Genomic DNA, 22156 nt, shown 5'->3' with positions numbered 1-22156 from the left:
CTGCGGTTGACTTTCTGGGCTGAAAGGCAGGAAATTCTCTGCATAGCTGACCTTTCTTTATGATTTTAGCAGTGGTTTGAGGCACGGCTTTCTTGTCTGCTTCAATCTGGCTCTCACCCTACGATAGCACTGCTGATAGCGTTTTCTCTCACTTAACTGCAAGTCATGGCCTTGGTGTTTACATTGGCTTCTTGCCATTGCAACCCACTAGCCCCCTGTAAAGAATCTAGAAAAGCAAATAAGATTTTGGAGACTTTTAAACTTAACAGACAAGGGTAATGCTGTATTGTACGTTGAAGTCAATGGAGATACAACTATTTACTTCACCTGAGGGTCTGGCCCAGAGGTCACAAATAAGAGTTAGCTGTATATATTTTACGTAGCGGTGGAGAGGGAGACCAATCAGCCACCTTTTCTCCCTTCACCATCAGTCACTTGCCATAATGAGTAACTCTTGCTACTGTACCTTCAGCCTCCCCTGTCTTTGCTTCCTGTTTGTACTAGTGTCGCAACTGCCATTTTGGCTAACATCCCAGGAACTGTACCAGGGACCTTTAGGGCTCAAAGCATGAATTTCTACAGCTTGAGCTAAAGAGCCAGGCTCTGTAACTGAGACTCACATGCTATGTGAATTGGGAACCTGGGTGGTGGTGGGGCAACATAATAGCTCTACACAAATTGGGGTATATTTGAACTGTGCCATGTTCCTCCCTTCCGGAGGCTATTAATTTTCTCAGACCTAAAGTCTCCTTGTCCAACGGATAACGACACTGAAACATAAAGTTAATTCCAGGCCATAGTCAGCAGGCTTCCCAGAAGTTCTTGTGAGATTTTTGCCTCTGGTTATTGCAAACAGCTGTAAACTACAACAGAAATATTTGAGAGGCTAACAAGAGCCATTACAGATAATGAGAAGCCAGTAATCGCTCAACTGACAGTAATCTGCTTCAGTGAACTGTTATTTGAAGGGGGGAAAAAGATGACTTTGGTGGGGCTCCTGACTAGAAAGGTCCATAGTGGCTTGGTTCAGTCACATTTGGCTTTTGGGGTTTGGCATTGGTGTTGTATGTACTGGTACTGGAATACATGGGTGTACCAGAAGAGCAGTTGGCAGTGGCCGTGGTAGTCACAACTCTTGAGTGCTATTCTCACCTCTAACACTAACTTACCTTGTGAGGCCTTGAGCAAGTCATTTAACCTCTCTGTGCCTCAGTTCTCCACCTATATAGTGGAGATGACGATGATGATAACAGCCTACCTCACAAGAGTGTGTACAGACTTGTTTAATGTTTGTAAAAGTGCTTTGAGATACTCAAGTGAAAGGAGCTTATATAAAAGTACCAATTATTGTGATTATTAGTGACCCAGTATAAATGGACAATGTCAGAATACTAGCATGTGGGAGGCACTATGGTCTAAGGAACAGGGCCCTGGATTGGGATTCTGGAGATCTCTGACCTTGGGCAAGTCCCTTCACCTCTGTTTGCTCTGTTTATCTATCTTGTCTTTTTTAGACTGCAAGCTCTTCAGGACAGAGGCTGTATCCCACTGTGTGCTTATACAGCACCTAGCACAATGGGCCTTAGTATATATGGGCCATCGTAGACAGTGGCATCTTCAATGTAAATCCCTACCCAATAATGCCTGTGGAATTTTGATTCATCTGAAAGCAAGGTGGTCTCCTACGGGGCCTGCCCAGTGGGAACAGTCAAGCTTCAAGGGCTGCCCCTCTCCCATCAGATTGTTTGTGATGGTTGGCGCAAGCAGCACAGAGAGCAGAACATCATCAGGCTGTGGGGATAGATGCCAGATTTCCTTCTTCACTGTAGGAAGCTTCTGCTGCTGCCACAGTACACGGAAAACAGCTGGCAGCTTCTTGGATGTCCCCGGCTCACCTTTCATTCTATTGCTTCTAGTCCCAGAACACAGACTGTGTTGGAGCACCAATGTATATTAACAGTAAATGGTAGCACTGGTGCTGGTATACAGGAATGTTTGTCCCAAATGTAAAATGGATTCTCTTGGGCTCCAGTAATACTGTTGCGAGTCCCTGAAATATCAAATTTCCTGCACACTCCTAACACCTGCCAGAGCTAGAAGCTTGGCACATCCTCTCCCTCTCCGCCCTCCCCACCGCCCTGGGGCCTGAAGTCTTTCACAGACCTGGGAAAATTGAAAGACTCTCAATCTCAACAACTGACCAGCTCATAGGAATAAATTATTTTTCCCTGACTGCTTTACAGCTCTAAATTTAGGGGAATATGCTAAACCTTTATTTCAGTATAATTGTCCACACTAGGGAGTTGCACCATTTTACCCATATCTATTTCTAAAGCAGGACAAAAACTGTGTAGAACAAGTTTCAGAGTAGCAGCCGTGTTAGTCTGTATTCGCAAAAAGAAAAAGAGTACTTGTGGCATCTTAGAGACTAACCAATTTATTCGAGCATAAGCTTTCGTGCATCTGATGAAGTGAGCTGTAGCTCACGAAAGCTTATGCTCAAATAAATTGGTTAGTCTCTAAGGTGCCACAAGTCCTCCTGTTCTTTTTGTGTAGAACAAGTTGCACTCTCCTGTGTCAAAAAATTTTTAAACCAGATCTCCTCCGGTGTGTCTTCTTTCTCCATAATGGAATATCCTCAAACTGACTCCACCTCTGTTATAACATTTTCCTGTTTGAAAATTTCAGGGCAAGATAGGGGGTATAACTGTGGTGGATGCTGGAGACTTGCCCCAGTTTCAGCCATCGGTGTAGCTGCACTGGTTCAAACCCTTAGTACAGGCAGGGTAAGCTGTGATTTGCATCAGGCTGGAATTGGAGCAAATATCCAGGACAGTCGTTAAAATGAATAGAAGATGTGTGGCTATGTTTCCTGTGCTTGTTTGAAAACTGGTTTATCCTGAGGTTTCTTAATAGCAAGGATGGTGTGTGTGTGTGTGTGGGTGAGAGAGAGAGAGTGTGTGTGTGTGTGATACCTAATCTCATACTGATTGTTGGGACGATTTATACATTTGTACAGAGTAATTTACACTGGTAGCATTGGAAAGAGAATGGTTCCCTTATGCGCTATTTTTAGGCTGGCACTTCATAACTACAGCTGCATTTTCTTCATTAAAAAACACCCAATTCAGAGATGACAGGCAAATGTGCATCATTTGCGGCCCTATTATAGAATCAGATCTGAAGCTATTTAGAAAAGCTGGACGAGCACAAGTCCATGGGACCGGATGTGCTGCATCCGAGAGTGCTAAAGGAGTTGGCGGATGTGATTGCAGAGCCATTGGCCATTATCTTTGAAAACTCATGGCAATCGGGGGCAGTCCCGGACGACTGGAAAAAGGCTAATGTAGTGCCCATCTTTAAAAAAAGGGAAGAAGGACAATCCTGGAAACTACAGGCCAGTCAGCCTCACCTCAGTCCCTGGAAAAATCATGGAGCAGGTCCTCAAGGAATCAATTCTGAAGCACTTAGAGGAGAGGAAAGCGATCAGGAACAGTCTGCTTGGATTCACCAAGGGCAAGTCATGCCTGACTAATCTAATTGCCTTCTATGATGAGATAACTGGCTCTGTGGATGAGGGGAAAGCAGTGGACGTGTTATTCCTTGACTTTAGCAAAGCTTTTGATACAGTCTTCCACAGTATTCTTGCCAGCAAGTTTAAGAAGTATGGGCTGGATGAATGGACTATAAGGTGGATAGAAAGCTGGCTAGATCGTCGGGCTCAACAAGTAGTGATCAATGGCTCCATGTCTAGTTGGCAGCCGGTATCAAGTGGAGTGCCCCAAGGGTTGGTCCTGGGGCCAGTTTTGTTCCATATCTTCATTAATGATCTGGAGGATGGCGTGGATTGCACCCTCAGCAAGTTTGCAGATGACACTAAACTGGGAGGAGAGGTAGATACACTGGAGGGTAGGGATAGGATACAGAGGGACCTAGACAAATTGGAGGATTGGGCCAAAAGAAATCTGATGAGGTTCAACAAGGACAAGTGCAGAGTCCTGCACTTAGGATGGAAGAATCCCATGCACTGCTACAGACTAGGGACCGAGCGGCTAGGCAGCAGTTCTGCAGAAAAGGACCGAAGGGGTTACAGTGAACGAGAAGCTGAATATGAGTCAACAGTGTGCCCTTGTTGCCAAGAAGACTAACGGCATTTTGGGCTGTATAAGTAGGGGTATTGCCAGCAGATCGAAGGACGTGACTGTTCCCCTCCATTCGGCACTGGTGAGGCCTCATCTGGAGTACTGTGTCCAGTTTTGGGCCCCACACTACAAGAAGGATGTGAAAAAGCGTCCAGCGGAGGGCAACAAAAATGATTAGGGGACTGAACACATGACTTATGAGGAGAGGCTGAGGGAACTGGGATTGTTTAGTCTGCAGAAGAGAAGAATGGGGGGGGATTTGATAGCTGCTTTCAACTACTTGAAAGGGGGTTCCAAAGAGGATGGATCTAGACTGTTCTCAGTGGTAGCAGATGACAGAACAAGGAGTAATGGTCTCAAGTTGCAGTGGGGGAGGTTTAGGTTGGATATTAGGAAAAACTTTTTCACTAGGAGGGTGGTGAAGCACTGGAATGCGTTACCTAGGGAGGTGGTGGAATCTCCTTCCTTAGAGGTTTTTAAGGCCAGGCTTGACAAAGCCCTGGCTGGGATGATTTAGTTGGGGATTGGTCCTGCTTTGAGCCGGGGGTTGGACTAAATGAACTCCTGAGGTTCCTTCCAACCCTGATATTCTATGATTCTATGAAAGGTGTTAGTGTGCTCAGAGAGGCTTGCCAGGCTGAACAAACACTGCACTGGGAAAGCGAGCTTTGCAGTGAGGTTGCGGAGAGTTTGTGAGCTCCGAAAAAACGGGTCCAAAGGGGTTCAAATAAATGAATCATTGGACAAAAGTCCAAGGTGAGCCTAACTTTAAGTAAATCTATATTAAGTCTAGTAGAAATCTCAGATGATGCAATTTCCCCTTATTTCTGACCCTCCTACCCTAAATATACATTAAACAACCTCACTCTCCAGCCCCATCTACACTAAGGGACTTCACACCAGTGTAGCTGTACTGATGTAAGTAAATGGTACAGCTGAGTTGATACCAACCTGTAAACTCCACTATGTACTATGCTGGCCTAAAAGAGGGTTTACCCCAAATCAATTTATTTTCTGGATTAAGCTGCACCAGTGTAAAATCCATTTTGTGCTGGTGCAATGCATTTACATTAGGGGTTAAATTTCCTCAGTGTAGACGTGCCTCAGACTCTTACCACTGTGCAACTTACACACCCAACCCTTTGCCTATCATCTCTGAATTGGGGCCACTAAGAGCCTGATCCACTACTGCATTATCCCTATTTTACATCTGTGATTTCAGTGGTGTTACACTGATATAAAACTGGACCAACGCAAAGATGAATTGGGCCCTCAGAGTCAAAGCTGATGTTCATTGCCACCCCTCACACAACAAGGTTCCAGAAGAAAGGAGGGTTGCAAGACAAGCAGTTAACAAGAGAGTGTAAGAATGCATGAGTTACAGTCAGTTATTCTCTGCTTTACTTTATGTCTTCCATCTCCTTGGCATGTAAATTACTCCCTTTCAGTCACATACCATTATGTGAGTGTAAATACATCTGAGAAAGTCTGCATCTAGGAAAATTGGAATACAATTTACACCACCTTAAACAACACTACTGAATTTGCCCCATTGTCATTTCCCCCGCCTCCCCACCCCCTTTTCCTTTACAAATAGTTATAACAGTTTGCTTGAATTTGGTACTTGGGCTAGGGAAGGAATTGTAGCCTTGGTTAGAGCATGGTATGAGAGAGACCAGGGCTGGGCAGGTTTCCTCTATGCAGGCCTGCCATGGACATCACTCCTGATTTGAAGTATCCTCTCCTATTCCTTGGCCCTTCCCTGTAACTCTGCTAATCGATGAAATCTGAGCTGGATTCTCTTCTCATGTATGCCAGTTTTACCCCAGTGTAACTCCACTCACTTCATTGAAGTTGCTCCTGGCTTACATACGTGTACACAAGAGAAGAATTAGAGCCACAATCTATCTCTGCGTCCATCACGGATTTCTAGGCGCTAAATAGAAAATTGAGAAGCAAATGAATATTTGTATCACGCATTGATCATCTCTTAGTATCCGCATCCCACTACTACTTCCCTCTGTCCTGATCCGTAGCAACCCCCTGATATTTCAACCCTGTGTGATCTCAGTGCACCTTAGTCTTGACCTGAAGGGTGGTGGTGGATCATCCTACAACTCTGACAGTATACCTCATTTTTCTTTACCTGTATACCCCCTTTGTTTCCATTCTGGGTCTCTCCCGAGTAGAATCTTTCAGTGATGCCAGATTCAGTGTATTTTGTTGTATGGACTAGCATCATCAAGGAGGCAACTATCAAATACTTTTCACTTCACGAATGGTGACTGCTGTAGACACTTTCCACCCAAATACACCCTGACTGATGCATTTCATTATTATTTTATTTATTATTATTTATTTGTATTGTGGGAGTGCCTAGGAGCGCCAATCATGGACCAGGACCCCTGTGTATTAGGTGCTGTACAGACACAGAACAAAAAGATGGTCTCTGTTTCAAAGAACTCACACTCTAAGTATTTTATTTTAGTGTTCTCTATAAATGAGCAATGCCTGTGAATCACAGTGGCAAAATGTTCCTTCAGTGAATATGCCTCACTCCCTGTATTATGCATCCAAGGAATGCAGCACACATCACCACAGAGCTGGCTTTTAGCTGAGCTACATTTTAGCGTATGCCCATGCGCATAGCAGAGAAAAAACCTACAGAACAACCATTTAATAGTGTTCTTTCATAAAGTTGCTCCTGTCTGTTTATTTGACTTTAAAAAAATGGCCCTTCTAACAAATGGAACTTGAATACAAAAATGTAATGACATTTATTCTCTCAGCTGCCAGCAAACTCACATGCACCATGAGTCATTCCAGATGTGGATAAAAACAAAGTGTGCCTATGAAAGCAAGTTCACTGATCCCTAGGAGAGTTGGTTTAGGGGAAGAGCTGCTACACTGACTTCAGTTGCACTCAGGAGAACAGACAGGTTCTTCCTTTGGGTTGGGGAGGTAGTTGTCTCCTCCTGAAAAGGAAGCCAGGAAACAAATAGCTAATATATAGATATATAGAGAGATTTTAAAGTAAAGGATGCATTGGAAGACTTTGCTACTGCTGCTTTTCTATTACAATGCTCATGCCACTGTGAGCCCGAGGTGGAACAGAGGTAAGATTTAAATATTACAAACAAAAAACCATTTATGGGAGAAAGCTGAAATTACAGAATGGTTCTATTATGATATTTTTTTTTATTTTGTCACTCCCAGCTCTTGAATTTTTTTTCCCCATTCACAGCAGGTTAATTTAAAAAAAAATCTTCTCACTTTCTTCTCCCTTCTATTAAAATAAAACTAGAGGCATCTTTTTCCGGACATGAAATCCAGACCAAAAGCATTGCCATCCACAAGGGGCATGATTCTATCTTCTCTCCTGGGCAGGTGTTAGGGGTTTAAAAAGAAGAAGCTACATGGGTCAAAAATTAAAATACCTGCAGGATACAGGGCACCTAAGTAATAGGAACTCTGAGACTGCGGGACTAGCATGTTTCTTATACAGAAAGCTGTCAGTATGAAGCTACATGGAATTACCTATGTATATTTATACTTTTTTTCAGTGACTTACAAAGTAAAAAGAAAAGGAGGACTTGTGGCACCTTAGAGACTAACAAATTTATTTGAGCATAAGCTTTCGTGAGCTACAGCTTTGTGTGTCCAGCCAATTCAGGAATTACCCTATGTGGCCCCATCCAGTATTTTTACTAATTATTTTTTAAAAACTTTCTCTTTTTCTTTATTCTCGCCACTGGAATTTGGTTGTGGTTCTGTGACTGCTTTGGTAGCACGGTCTGGAATGGGGAAAGGAAACACCTCCTAACGGAATTTTTTGGGACTGAACCTAAACCCACAGACTTTTCAAAGGAACTTTGGCACCAATGAAGTACAAGTTCAATTTATTCTTCAGCCTCCTCTCCTCCTTCTGTAGGCTTGATTCCTTTCTAACTGGGTCTGTGCTTTATAACAAGAGTTGGATTTTTGAAGGAGCATCAGTGACTGAAGTTGGATGACATTTTAACTCTTCTCTAGGAGGCAGCGTTGCCTAGTGGCTAGCGCACTGGGCTGAGACTTAGAAGACCTGGGCTCTAGTCCCAGCTCTGTTGCTGGCTGCAGGGCATTGAGTAAGTCTCTTCTGCTCTCTGCCTTAGTTTCCCCATCAGTAAAACGGGGATAGTGATATTGGTATCCTTTGTAAAAAGTGCTTACAGATATACCAGTGAACAGCACTCTACAAGGCATTACCTCATCTGTGTGTCACGCTGATAAGAAGGGGGTAAAAGGGAAATAACAATTATGCATTGCTCTTTGAAATAAATCCTACCTCTGGGTGTATCGGGGCAGGGAAGTTGGGCATCTTGTCAGGACCGATGTCTTTGAAGTAGAGAGGACAAAAAGAAATCCATCCATTGGTCATGAAATTACTGCGATACATTTAATGCCCTTCTTTGTTTTTATTGATTCATTTGCTTTAATTTATCGAATTCGTGTAATTACTAAAGTCCAAGGATCATGAACAAAATGTGGAGGGAAAAAGAAGAGGGCCCCGTTCTTCCCCTAGTAGCTTTTAGAGAGTGGTAATGCTGAGAGTTTCAACTCCATTTTCTGGAAGATTTTTGGGGCAAGCATAAGGGTGGCACTTCCTGGTGAGCACTACAGAAAAGAAGTAGGAGATCCAACTCCCACCCTGCTGGTGTAGGGGTATCAGCTGGAGGCAAGGGGCTTCAATGGGGAGGACCCGCTGACTGTTCACTGGCACCTGGCCCTCTCAGCTGCAGGAGCTGTTTCCAGGCGCTCTTGCTACCATAGCTGCCCCAGGAATTCCTGCCCTCTCCCATACTCCCCCATGAAATACCAGCATGGCAGCCCCTCCCTTAGCAGAAACCTGAGAACAGAGTGTTGAGCCTTACATCTTGCCCTAGAGGTCAACAGACTTGGGCTCTGTTAAAGCAGTGGGGGAACCCAGTTTCAGTCAGGGGCCTTCCAATGAGAACATCCTGTCCTCAGTCCTAGATGGGTAAACCTGGAGACTGCTAGCTTGAACACCATCAGCTGTTAAACTCAACGGCCATGACTATGAATGAGGGCAGGGGGTTGGGGTAGGAGCTATCTCAGATGGCCAGGACCCAAACCATTCAGCAAAGCCAATAACCTGTATGGCATCTGGAAGTGAACAGAATGATGGAATATGCGAGTTGCGGTTAATACCTCTTCACAGAGAAGCAGGCACCTTCCAGCATCTCCTGTAGCTTTCTAGTAGTCTTCCAGGGTGCCCCATGGTGAAGCCCATTTTGCAATCTAGTCTCAAAGGGACAAAGGCATGAATTACAGTAGCAAGATCCTGATGTGAGAGAAATAGTTGCAACCAGATGTAGATAGGGGAGGGAAAAACCCCCTTGGCCACCAATCTCTGTTTGGGTGTAGGAGCATCTGGGAGTCCAAAGGCAACCCTAATTTATTAATCTCTTGAAAATGTATGGGGAAATTTGTATCAATCATGGGGACAGGACACATCCTTACTATACACTCAGAATCCTTCCCTCAACCCACAAGCATCACCTCAGTCTTTTCTGGGTGAAACCTCAGCCATCTAACTCTCATCCAAGTCCTGATCTAGGCTTGGCACTGGGTATGCAAAGGCAGCACAGCATCTGGATCTGATGAAAACCTAGAGCTGCATGTCATCTGCAAAGTGACCAGTAGCACAAATTATTTAAAGCAAACACTACCTCACAAAACAAAAAGTCCCTCGTTAGTTTATAGTTGGCCTTTGCAGTAAAGATAAACGTTGGAGGTTTGGGTAAAACAGGACCTGGATCAGAATCCCACTGTCAAGGATTTGGCCCATCTCTGCTCCGAGATAGTGATGGGCGAAGATGAGAGACATTTAGTTAAATTTCTGAACTTTGAGAGATCTTATAAATGGAACCTAGGATCTGAATCACACTGTAACAGAGCACTGGACCTTAGGTGCATGTGCACACCCAAATGAACCTGTTACAGCCTCTAAGCTCTTGTGAGCACATGACCTGCAGGAACCCAAATCTAAATCTTTCTTCCCCTGCAACAGGGCAGTAGCGAGGAGAGACTCAGGGAAGCCTTAGGGTGAGTCTCTCCATAGTACTCAGGAATGGCTATCAAAGGGAGATATCATCTCCTCTCCCCTCCCAGCTGTGGTGGAAGCTGGGTAAGCCTTGGGACGTTAGTACTCAGTATCTTGAATTTATTTGCTCTTGTTTTGTAGTGCTTGTTTGAAAATAAAGCCAGACCTGAGGAAAGGGTCTTGGGCTGAATGGGTCTTGGTTGGGAGCTTTATTCTACTTCCCCCTCCTGGTGAGTTTGATCACTGGTTGGTGTGCACCATTCTAGTCTGGGCTTTGCCAAAAACCTTTCCTTTCTTCTTGCTCATCCCTATTCTACAGTAATTTTTGTAGCACCATATGGAATATCACACCCACTCTGTCTCATGTACCTGCCCAAATCCAAATGTGAGATGGGGAACCTTACAATGCAGGACAAAGATTGACTAGAAGTGACACTCAGAACAGCCCAGTGAGGAGCTTGAATGGAGATGAGGCATATTTCTTTTACACATCTGAAGTTTTCTATAGCCTCAATTCCACTGCCTGGTATTTCTGATTTCACTAATTTACTCTGAGAAACAGCAAGATAATAACAGGTCTTTTGAAGCAAATGTAATTTTGGATCCATAATGAGTTGTTCCCCCCCGTCATAAGGTACAAATAAGAGGTGTGACTATTACAGATGAGCTTGAACCAAAACTCTAGAGCTTCATAGATGTGCAAAGTGGCAGCGTCCAGTAACTATGGAAACCATGGGCCAAATTCTGTTTTTTTTTTCTGTCTATAGACCAGTATAAATCTGGACTAACTCCATTGACTTCAGTGTAGCTGAGAGTAGAATTTAGCTCATTATCTGCATTCTTGGAATTACTTGGTTTTATAGTAAAAACCCTAAAGCCAGACTTGTTTGCACATTTCAGTTCAGTTAGTTTATATATTAGCTTTCAGAGCTTCCTGATCAGAATCAAACACCACACAGCCAATGAGGTGTGTTTGTAGTGTGGTCCTCTGGTTGGTGAAGATTCAGTATGATTCCTCAGGGGTGAGCTTCCTTGGACAGTGAGGAAGCAATTGTGTCTGTAATTTCACCCACCATTGAAGGCTGGGGAAGGAGGAATGGAAAGTGTAAGGTTGGAAGAAGGTCAAGGTTTTCTCACTTGGTCCATACACATTGCTATAAATCTCTCCTCCCACTCTCTGCAAAAGTGGATCATCTACAATTCCATAAAGCTATGGATGTATTTATTCCCTGGATACATTTCTTGTGTTTGCCCCTGGGGAGAAAGGATCCCCGTCTATCTTGATTTCCCCAGAACAGTCCTAATTCTTAGTGTTTCATCTAGTGTTCTGGCAATATAGGTATTGAACCTGAGTGAATGGCCATTGTTCAAGTCACTCCCATTTTGAGTTACATTCTGCCGCCTATAGTGCTGCCACAGCTGCAGACAACTGGTCGCTTTCTGGAGCCAAGTGGGAGGGGGAAGTGTGTCCATGCCCAGCCAGCCATTTCACACTGGAGGTAGCCTTTAATTCTTCATCTGATCCATGACCGGGGGCCCATGCCAGGTCCATGGTGGTTCTGCCACATGTCTATATATTCTGTCCTGGCAAGGGTACAAGGTGAATCACCAAAACTTTTTATATTACTCTCCTCTTTCCCACCCTGCCCCATATTGCAAATGAAACCTTGCCCACCTCCTTTCTGCAGCAGCCTCTAGGATTCCACTGCTGACAGTAATACTCATCACTTCTGACTTGGATGATGCAAGCAAAGGGAATCTGGCTTGAATACAGCATGTAATTACCACACAAATGGACATACACACCCAGCAGCCCCACGTGTACTGGGTCATGGCTTTGGCTTGTATAGAACATGATGATGATGATTGTAAAAGGTCTGGCCCAAGAATCAAAACAAATCACACCAGTTGGCCTTGGAACAAGAGCTTTTTAAATGCAGTGTCCTTTTCACTTGCTCTGATTTCCATAGAGTAGTTATTATCTGATTCATAAAAAATGTATACAAAACTATGAAGGATTTGAAATATTATGAAACTTGGCCAATTCTGTATGCTCATGTGTAAAGTTTTCTCCTTCTTACACAGTAAAGAAAAGACTTTCCTTTTATCTAGCTTCCATGATTGCCTTGAAGAGTGCCTGGATCCCATATTATTTTGCTTGTTTGACATTATTGGGCTAAATTTTTCACTAGTGTAACTCCACTGAACTCTGTGGAGTTATGCCAGCAGAACGTCTGGCCAGTTATATCTGTGGCTCCCACCTATCCTGAATTTCATGGGTTTATACCAATTCTCGGAGGTCTATGTTTGTTACAAGTATCTGAGGTCTCCTCATTTCAGGTTAGTTTATTAGTAGTGACAATGCAATTCAAAACACCGTGACCATGTTTAAAGGAAGCAGTGTGGGCTAGTGGCTAGAACACTGGACTGTGACTCAGGAGACCTGGATTCTACTCCTAGCTCTACCACTGGGTGACCTGGGGCAAGTCACCTGACCTCTCTGTGGCTCAGTTTTCCCATCTGTAAAATGAGAATAATGATTCTTCTTCTCCTTTGAAAAGTGCTTTGAAATGTACTGATGAAAAGTGCTATATAAGAGCAAGTTTTTAAAATTTGATGGCATACAAACAGTGTCTCTACAAACACTTACTAGACTTAAATAATAGACTTGAAGATTTAAATAAAGAATAAATAAATTTAAAATAAAGAATGACCAAAAGGAGATAGAGTGAGTACAGAAAAGAAAAGAGAAGAAAAGAAAAGAAAAATGGGGTGGGGAATGTATTTTCAGGTGGACTCTGAAAACAGAGTGAGAGTTGATGAGGTGAAGATCTTCAGGGAGGCTGTCCCACATGGCAGATGGTTCAGAGGAGAAGCCTCTTGCACCAGCAGTGGTGAGAATGTGAGTTTGTAAAGAAACTATTGCAGAGAGAGCAGGCAAGGGACTAAAGAGATCCTGAGGTAGAGGTAGAGCAAGCCCAGACAAGGTTAAAAACGGGCCAGATCCTGATCCCCATTCAAGCTACTTTGTATCACCCCAGCAGCAGAAAGTATTGGAAAGCCAGTGGACTTAATCCTTGGAGAGTTTTACTTTCACAGAAAATCTCCTAGAGGTGTAGAACCAGCATTGCAGCTCTGTACCAAACCCCACCCCAGCATGTTGCTGGCTCCCGAAACAGCGGGGCTCTGGGCAGCCAGATTTAAGTGAGAGAAGCCTTTGTTCCAGACAGGTGGTAAAGGCTGCTTTAAAAAAAAAAAAAAAAAAGGTCGGTCGAGCATTCAATGCAAGCCTGTTGCAGATGAATCAGATCATTTCCATCAGCCTTGCACACATATATGGGACACCGCTGCTAGAGACAGGCCTGCACTAAAACCCTGGAGCTACACACACAAACTTTAGGAATGTTTTGGTCTGAGTCTGAAATGTGTGGATCAGTCTAATTTCTTGTTTAAAGTACCATTTAGTGAGTGCAATCCCAGCCTCACTGAAGTGAATGGGACTTTTGCCATTGATTTCAATGAAGTCAAGATTTAACCCATTATCTGTTACTCCATGTCCCATAGTAAGCGAGAATGATCAAAGACCTCCAGCACATGCATGAGGAATTGCTGGGAATTTGCTAAAGGTGTCTTCATCAGCAGTGGCTTTAGCACTTTTGAATGCCACATGTGTGGGGTACATGGGTATCAGAAGGTAGCAGGGAAAGGAGGAGTCGTTCCATGGTATCACAGAATGAAGGAAGGAATGTTTTCCCAATCAGCATTGAGTATACAGACCAGTGTTACCTGAAGACATGCTTTGGCACAGGCCAAAGTCCAAAATGATAAACTTCCATACAGATTTCCTCCTCCCGTCATAAAGAAAGGCAGGAGCATTAGGCACCCTTTCCACCCACCTTTCTCCATCCAGTTCTCCTCCCCACCACTTGGACGTAATAATAACTAATCATACTTTGTACTTATATATTGCTATAACAGCTTTTCCTTGGAGAGATCCTCCCCATGGGTATTCTGCCTTTCTGGCTGCTGTGTAACTGCTGGATCTGAGACATGGTCCCTTGAACCAGCCTCAGTCTGTTACATAACATGGGCTTACTAACCCATTAAGTGGCTTAACCTTTAAGAAGGAGCAGCTTTTATCCCCTCGGAGGTTCCGATGAGAGTTAGTGCTGTAATGATAGCCCGGTTGCTATTGTCTCATCATCAGTGTGGCAGTGATGGTGGGAATTGAGTATTGGAATTGGGACCCGGAAGATGAATCTGTGAAAAAGAAAAGAGTAGACTAAAATAAGAACCATTGCTCACTTTCGTTCCCACAGAAGGTTCCTTCTTTCATTAAAGCATATGCTGGGGCATTTCTCAGCCCAATTGGCAGCTGACGAACTCCCTCGAGACCAGCACTCATTCCTTTCATTGTTTTGGAATTCCTCACCAGCCACAGTGAATTAGGTCACCAGCCACAGTGACTCAACATTGCACAAGCATCTTTGCTTGGAGGAGTCAGGTGGACTGTCCCTCCCTTCCCTGCCTCCCAAAAAAGCTGGGTGAGGAAAAATAAAGTTCCTGAAGGCACAGGGCATCTTTGTTAGGCTGGAGACTCAGGTTGGATTCCCTGGGGAGTTCAAGTGGCAGGAAGATGCATTTCCAGGCCAGATACCCAAAGCTGCACTGTGGTGGAACATATATTGCCCACACCCTCGTTATACTTGGGGAGTAGACTGCTGGGATTACATGATGACGCAAAGTATTTGCATAGCTATGAACTTGTAAAGCTGCACTGACTTTGACCTGGAAATCTGCATGCATGGGTGAGACATGGGTTAGAGTATCCAGTTTGTGGGCTTTAGGATAGCATGGAGCCAGTGTTCTGGTTTCTCCATTGTTTTGAAAATGGATATTGTCTTTCCAAACTGGCAGTGCTTATATGAGCCAGAGGGGGGGAACCACATACCTATCTATAAAATGGACAGGCTGGGCAAGGGGAGTTGGGGAAAAGGCAGAAGATAGATACACAGAAAGACTAGAGGAGGGGCTAGAGGCAAAAAGAAAACAGAGCAGGTGAGAGGACAGTGGATAATGCATGAAAATAAAAGGGGAGGGAAAAATAGAAGATGGAAGGAGAAACAAAGAATGTGATAAGTATGGAGGGTGGGAAAGATTAAAGCATACACAACTTTATAGTTATGGCAATTGTAACCCACTGGTCAGTATGTTAGGTGTTCCCCTTTGAGCCTAATCTACAGAGGATGTTGGTCTGTTACAGATGCACCCTGTTCCTTCCCATGGGAGCCTGCTTCTTTAGCTTAAGATGTAGTGACATCTGCTCTTAGGTCTGGAAGTCCCCTGTTCATTCCCTTGTGTTGGCCATGCTGGTAGATGTTGCACAACATTGTTTATTCTTACCCCGGGAGAGGAGAAAAATAGTTGTTTCCTTGAATTTTTCTTCATTAAATGCAGCTTGTATTCTTGTGGGTATTGTATTAAATGCAGATTGTATTCCTGTGGGTAGTGTTTGTGTCTCTATCACCCAGCTAAAATAGAAAATTAATGTTAATACATGTAACTGTGCTATTTATTGCTATTGTCCATGGTTTGGCACTGGACAAACACCATTTCCAGTTACTCACTACTTTTTTCAGAGTAGCAGCCATGTTAGTCAGTATCCACAAAAAGAAAAGGAGGACTTGTGGCACCTTAAAGACTAACAAATTTATTTGAGCATAAGCTTTCGTGAGCTACAGCTCATTTCATCGGATGCATCGAAAGCTTATGTTCAAATAAATTTGTTAGTCTCTAAGGTGCCACAAGTACTCCTTCACTACTTTTTAAAATTGCAATATCGATGTTTAGAACATTATGCCATAACTGGAACTGTACATTTCTCATAATTGCAGGAACTTCTGCTTTGCTAGACCTGCATGCAAAGTTGGCAGAAAGTTCTGGTAGCCAGTAATTATTAAAACACAAAGGGTTTTCTTTTCTCTCTACCAAGTTTTTAAACAAACAGAACCACGAGTTACAGGGGACTGAGTTAGTATAGTCTCTCCTTGGACTGGAAAGTTTAAGGCTCAGTTGTGTCTGCACAGAAATGAAAGGAGAGAGAAAAGGGCACAAGGTTTTTCTTCGCCCATGTGCCCCAGTAGAGCGGTTGGGTACAAATGGTGCTTGTGCTCAGGTAGCAAAAGGACTATGGAAATCTAGTGTTAACTCTCCAGAGGGGACAGGAAATGGGTAATAATGTCATGGCCCTGCTTCTATACAAATCAGCAGAGCTAGCCCGATGTGGAACAGAGGGCATGCTGCATCCTGTCAAAGGGAGGCTCAGTGGCCGTGCTCCTGGTTTTAATGAGTGAACTGCAGAGCTGTCAGTTGTCCTCCATCAAACCCACTAAGATCAGTGAACAACAGAGACCTACTTCCTGGAAGTGTTTTGAAGCTCACTTCTGCATGATCTAACACAAAAACTACCCCTCACTCTCCCTCATCTATCTTTGTTCACTCTCACTCACGCATTGCCTCGTCTCAGCTCAGAACCATCTCAGCTGCACAGGGCCAGGCTGGGTTTTGCAGAACTCTGAGCAAAGTATGATGTGTGTGGAACGAGGCTGTCTTCAGTAGCCCACGTAATGTAGTTGGAGGGAGTAGCTGACAATTGAGAGGATCATGGCATGTGGCACTAGGGGTCTAGATAGGAAAATGTGTCAGTTGTTAGTCGGGCATGTTGACTAGGCTGCTTGTCTTTGTTAGGCCATAGAGTATTGCATCTTCCATGCAGGAAGGCAAGACTGTAAGTGGGTGTTGATAAGAGATCATTAGTGTGTTGGCCAAAACGGAGTCTGTCACACAAGCAAGTGCCTCTCCACTGAAGTTGTTGCAAATCAATGCAGCTGACTGGACCTTTGCAGCCCTACCGGTGAGTTAGAAAAGAGTTGTGTTAGCTCTTCTAACCTCATCTTGGTTGGAAAGAGCTGTTTGCATTTTTTTAATCTATTTGCAAAATGCAGTGCATTTTGTGTGTGGGTGTGTGCGCGCGTGGTGGTGATATTAATAAATACTTCAGGGATCATTTTCTAAATACAAATGATAAAAATAATCCAGAAAACTACAAATCACCATCTGAGCAACCTCTCACTGACAAACTGGTATGCACTGCTCAGTCTTCTTATATAGACACGTAGTATTAAACCAGTGTGCATAGTCTGGTGCTCATGAGCAACTCAACAATAACAAATCCATGTCCATTGTTATTTTATTTCTTTATTTGCACTGTGGCAGTGCCTGGAAGCCCCAGTCATGGACCAGACCCCCCTTGTGCTAGGTGCTGTACAAACACAGAACATAATGACACTCCCTGCTCCAAAGGATTTACAGTCTAAGTAATAATCCAGTGTTCACGGGCAGCCCTATGTAAACAATCCAGTGAGCATATGAGATGATGGAAAAACAATCCTCTAAGGAAGCACATTTGAGCTGGAAGGCTCTAGGCAGTTATCATTAATGAAAGGATAAATAACATTAATCAAAGTTTTTTTCCCCCCTAAAGAGGAATGGATTACATTCTTTTAAATCCAGGCTATCTTATTCAAGGCTTTTTTCAGCCATTGTACAACTTCCCTAGCTCTAATAACCCTTAGAGGGTGGGTGGATATCAGGGCTGCATTCAATCCGTAACACCCCAGAGTCTGCTTCACGTGGAAGGAGCAGTCTCCTGAATTTGGTCTTCCTAATTTTATGACATCATGCCATTATCATTTTGTCCTAAAATATTTACTTGGATCATTTTTCTGGAAGCCAAAATCCATTTTACAAGTTCAGTGCAACAAACTCAAGGGAGGAGTGACTGGAAAAGGGGGATGCCTATCGCTGAATCAAACACACATTGACAAATGCAGCAAAATCCACTCCGGCTGAGAGAATGTGAGATGGCACCCGCAGAGTGAAGTGTTGAGACCCTACAATTTTCATTTGTTTCATGGGAGCAGTAGGTGCTCAGCAGCTTTCAGGATTGGCCCCATAGATGGATAATTGAGAGAAACACAACACTTAGCGAACATAAACCTCAACTCCTGCTCTCTGTGCTCCAGAGATGGCCCTTGGATGCCAGGGCTCTTTGGGTGAGCTTGCTTTACTCCACATATGGCAAAACACGATGAGATTTGTAGTGCAGTGTCTTCACGTAAACTTGACCAATGCTGACTTAGTGGGGCGATGCCAGTTTAGTTCATCTGAGGATCTATCCCAGAATGTCTAGCTGGCTTTAGCAGATTGCAATGCACCTTGTTTGAGCTGGCTTGGCTTTCTGCACTCGAAATCCTAATAGCAACCCCAGTCTTACTTCATACTTCAGCTTTCACTCATTGGGCTATGAAACCAGAAATATCTGAATATTCCAACTTCAGAGCAGTGTGAAATTTATTGTGCAGAAAGGACAGCCTTGTGGCTAAGGCACTCCACTGAGACGCAGAAGAGAGGGATTCAGTTCCTGGCTCTCCCACAGACTTTCTATGTGACCTTAAGCATGCCACTTGGTCCAGTGTTTCCAAAGCAGAGTATCATGGGAAGGGTTCTAGATGGATCGCAGGCCCAGTGCAAAGGGGAGGACCTGGGGTCAGGGGGATTGGAAAGCCAGCCTGCCCAGCACTCAGCCCGCAATGGCAGGTTCTGTCCTGTGGGGCTGACTCCCAGCTCCAGACATTGCGACCAGGCACACAGGTTCGCAGCACTGCTCAGGTTGGGCCCAGCCACCACTTAGCACTGCAGTGCCATGTGCCAGGTTTCAACATCACTCATTCAAATCTGGCCCAGCTGACCCTAGCAGGGAGCTGGGCCCAGCCCTGTGGGACAGGAACCACTGCTGCAAGTGAGTGGGGGCAGGTTCACTCTTCAACCTTCCCTCTTTACTGGGCAGGGTACTAAGGTTGCAATGGGAGGGCACTGTTGAGGGTGGGGTCAGTGCCCCCTCAGTGGGATGAGGAGCAGGCAGAGGTGGTGAAGGATGCTGACTGATGATTTTGGGCCAACCCCCATGAATTTGGACTTTGGGAGGATTGCAAAAAAGATAAATGCAATTGTTAGTGTCACCTAAGAAAAAAAAGCTTGGGAACCATTGACTTAATCTCACTGCGTTTCAGTTCCCCTTCTGCTTACATATTTTATCTCTTCTTCCCCTCCTTTGTCTGTCATGTGTGTTTAGGTTGTAAGGTGTTTGGGGCGGGGACTGTCTGACTATTCTCATGCCCAGCATCTGGCACATGGGTCCCTGATCTTCGCTGAGGCTTCTGTATTATAAATCATACATTTCAAATTCAACTTTCAATCTTTTAGTACATTTTTTGGCAATACTCAAAATGTTGGTGAAATTCCACTGGTGTGCCATAACATGCATACACTTTGAAATGTGTTTGAGATTTTACATATCTTTGCAGTCACCATCTGTTATCCCATCAACATCACTTTCATGTCAGACATTAACGAAGTTATGATGAAAATTTGATAGAATGGACTCTCTTATTCTGATTTTTCTTTCAAATGGGCCTCACCTCACACCCCTCACTCTGAGTTAAGGACTTGCAGGTGGTTCTTACTCTTCAGATTTTTCTGAGCAGCAAAATACCTGTACAATTCCAGTTCATAAAACACATTTACATCAGTCTTCTGCTCCCACTCTTGGGAAATACATGATGCTTTGGAAAGACTCTGTTTCCAGGGACAATTGATTTCCTCAGTTAAAGGATACTATAGTCCCCTGCAACTTGCTCACTGGACAAGGCTGGTTTCTATACTTTCCCTATCTAGCACATCTTTATGTCAGTAAGAAAACTAGCAGCAGATGCACAGATATATGGAGATCAGCAAACATCTGGAAAGGCAGCTGTGCTCTTCCTATTTCTGAAACACAAGTAAAATCCTAAAGCAGGAGAAAGAAAAGAGGGATTAATGTTTTCTCATTCTACAAATTTATTTGAATTTGTAGAGAGCGGTGGGAGGGAAGGGGGAACAACTCTGGTCCTTCCTAATCAGAGAAAAAATCAGCAATGTAAAGGAAATCTCTCGCCAGCTTTGAACTGTGTGTATTGATACCTGATATTACTGAAGATCAGCTTCCCCCATCTGTGGATCTAGTAATGGGTAAGTACTTCATAATAAACTATTTATGAAATGAATTTTGCCTCTATTTCTGTTCACAAATAGTATGTGGGTACATTGTTAAAATTCTTAATTTATTCATGACATGAAATTATTCACTACTTTCTTTGGCAAATAATTTCTGGAGCCAGGTTCTATTCTTTCTTACATTAAATAATAGCTTGGTGATCTCAGTGAGACATCTCATAAATTAAGGTACTACTCAGTCTGAGTAATAGCATCTGGCTCTTGGTCTGCAGATTGTCTATTGGTAAATTCATAGATTTAATGGCCAGAAGGGACTATTAGATCTTCTAGTCTGACCTCCTGTATATCACAGCCATAGAATTTCACCCAGCTACCCTTGTACTGAGCCCAATACTTCTGTTTGGCTAAAGCATATCTTCCTGAAAGGCATCCAGTCTTGATCTGAAGCCATCAAGAGATGGAGAATTGGCTACTTCGCTTGGTAGTTTGTTCCAATGGTAAATCATCCTTGTTGTTCAAAAACATTGTGTTTTATTTCACTGGAAACTTTTGAAATCGATGTTGTGTTAGTTACCTATTTCCTGTGGTATTGTTTCTGTCCCATAATTGGGTGTCTGATGGAACTAACTAACAACAGTGCAAATTTAAAATGGAATATTTGAGTGCCAGATTGCAGTTTGTGACTCAAAATCCATACTGTTGTCTGCCTAGTTATGCAATTCAGAATAGACTTTTGATTAATTTTTGAGCATTCACAATTGAAATGAGCTGGGTTGTGTGCATGTGTGTGCACACACACGCGCACACACACTAACAGAGCGTTTTCACTGGAATATTCAAGGGAAATAACAAAAAGGGAGAAACGCAGCAGAAGTAAATTCATTGAAAATTCAAATAACTTTTAATGGCAACACTTTCCCCAGCAATACGGGGAGCAGAAGGAGCAGTAATAGCTTTCGGTGGCACAATGCACAAGGGAGTCTGCGTGGTAGGGGTGACATCAAAGGGCATGGAACCATGCAGATTCCAGGCTTAACTTTTCCAGGCTGGGCACTCCCCTTCAACCCCATTAGGTGTCCTGGAATGACCATAATATTGCATCACAGCATGAGTTTTACCATACCTGCACTGGAAGTCCTTCATCCAGAGCAACTCTACCAGTGCACCAACTGTGTCAGTGAATCAGAGACTGTTGCACAGCTGCTATCTCCCTTACCCACCAGCGGAGTGAGGAAATCTGCGTGAATGACTGTATATAACTGGGTGTAAGGGAGGGTGTAACTTACACTATGTTATGTGTCACCTCTGAACAGTCCACCACAGCCCTCCAGTGCTGCAGTACATATGATCCGAAATGTCGTTGGTATGGGGCTTGAACTCACTGCTCTCTGGCCCAGAGGTCTGCTGCTTGCAACTGCTAAGGTAAAAGAGTGTAGGTTTGAAAAAACTTTTTCTAGGGACCTGCCCTTTCCAGGGAGCAAAGGGACAGAATGAAGTTGCTTTTCAGAGCTGCTAGGGGTCAGTGGCTTTGCTGGTATGGTATTCTTGGTTTCCATTGTTCCCGTTCCTTTGTTCGTTTGAAGGTTCCTCCTCCTTGTTTTGTTTGTGCTGAGCTTCCTACTAAGTCCCGCATGCAACATCCTCAGGAGCACAATATCCATCTGCACTATCTCCCTCCCTCCCTCTCTGCTCCTTGCTGCAAGAAATGAAAATAGATTACATCACTGTACAGTCCTGTATGTATTTATCAGTGCAGAGAGATTTCAAGTTCTTTTTTGGATGGCTTTATGCCTGCTAA

At 43.8% G+C, this 22156-nt stretch overlaps 1 protein-coding gene across 2 annotated transcripts in view; it reads left to right on the top strand.

Moving 5' to 3' along the window:
* The first annotated feature begins 7182 nt into the window (after positions 1–7182).
* The window catches only part of FAM180A (family with sequence similarity 180 member A), a 31932-nt gene continuing 16958 nt past the window's right edge, over positions 7183–22156 (top strand). The window contains exon 1 of one of the 2 annotated variants that reach the window (XM_074949549.1): positions 7183–7258. In XM_074949549.1, coding sequence (XP_074805650.1) covers positions 7183–7258 — 76 coding nt within the window. Of the gene's footprint in view, positions 7259–20322; positions 20374–22156 lie in introns of those variants that run through there. The other variant, XM_074949559.1, reaches the window with a different exon arrangement.

Source organism: Natator depressus, chromosome 1 (genome assembly GCF_965152275.1).
Source record: "Natator depressus isolate rNatDep1 chromosome 1, rNatDep2.hap1, whole genome shotgun sequence".
In the NCBI taxonomy this organism is placed as follows: domain Eukaryota; kingdom Metazoa; phylum Chordata; order Testudines; family Cheloniidae; genus Natator; species Natator depressus.
This window is presented reverse-complemented; position numbering and strand designations above follow the sequence as displayed.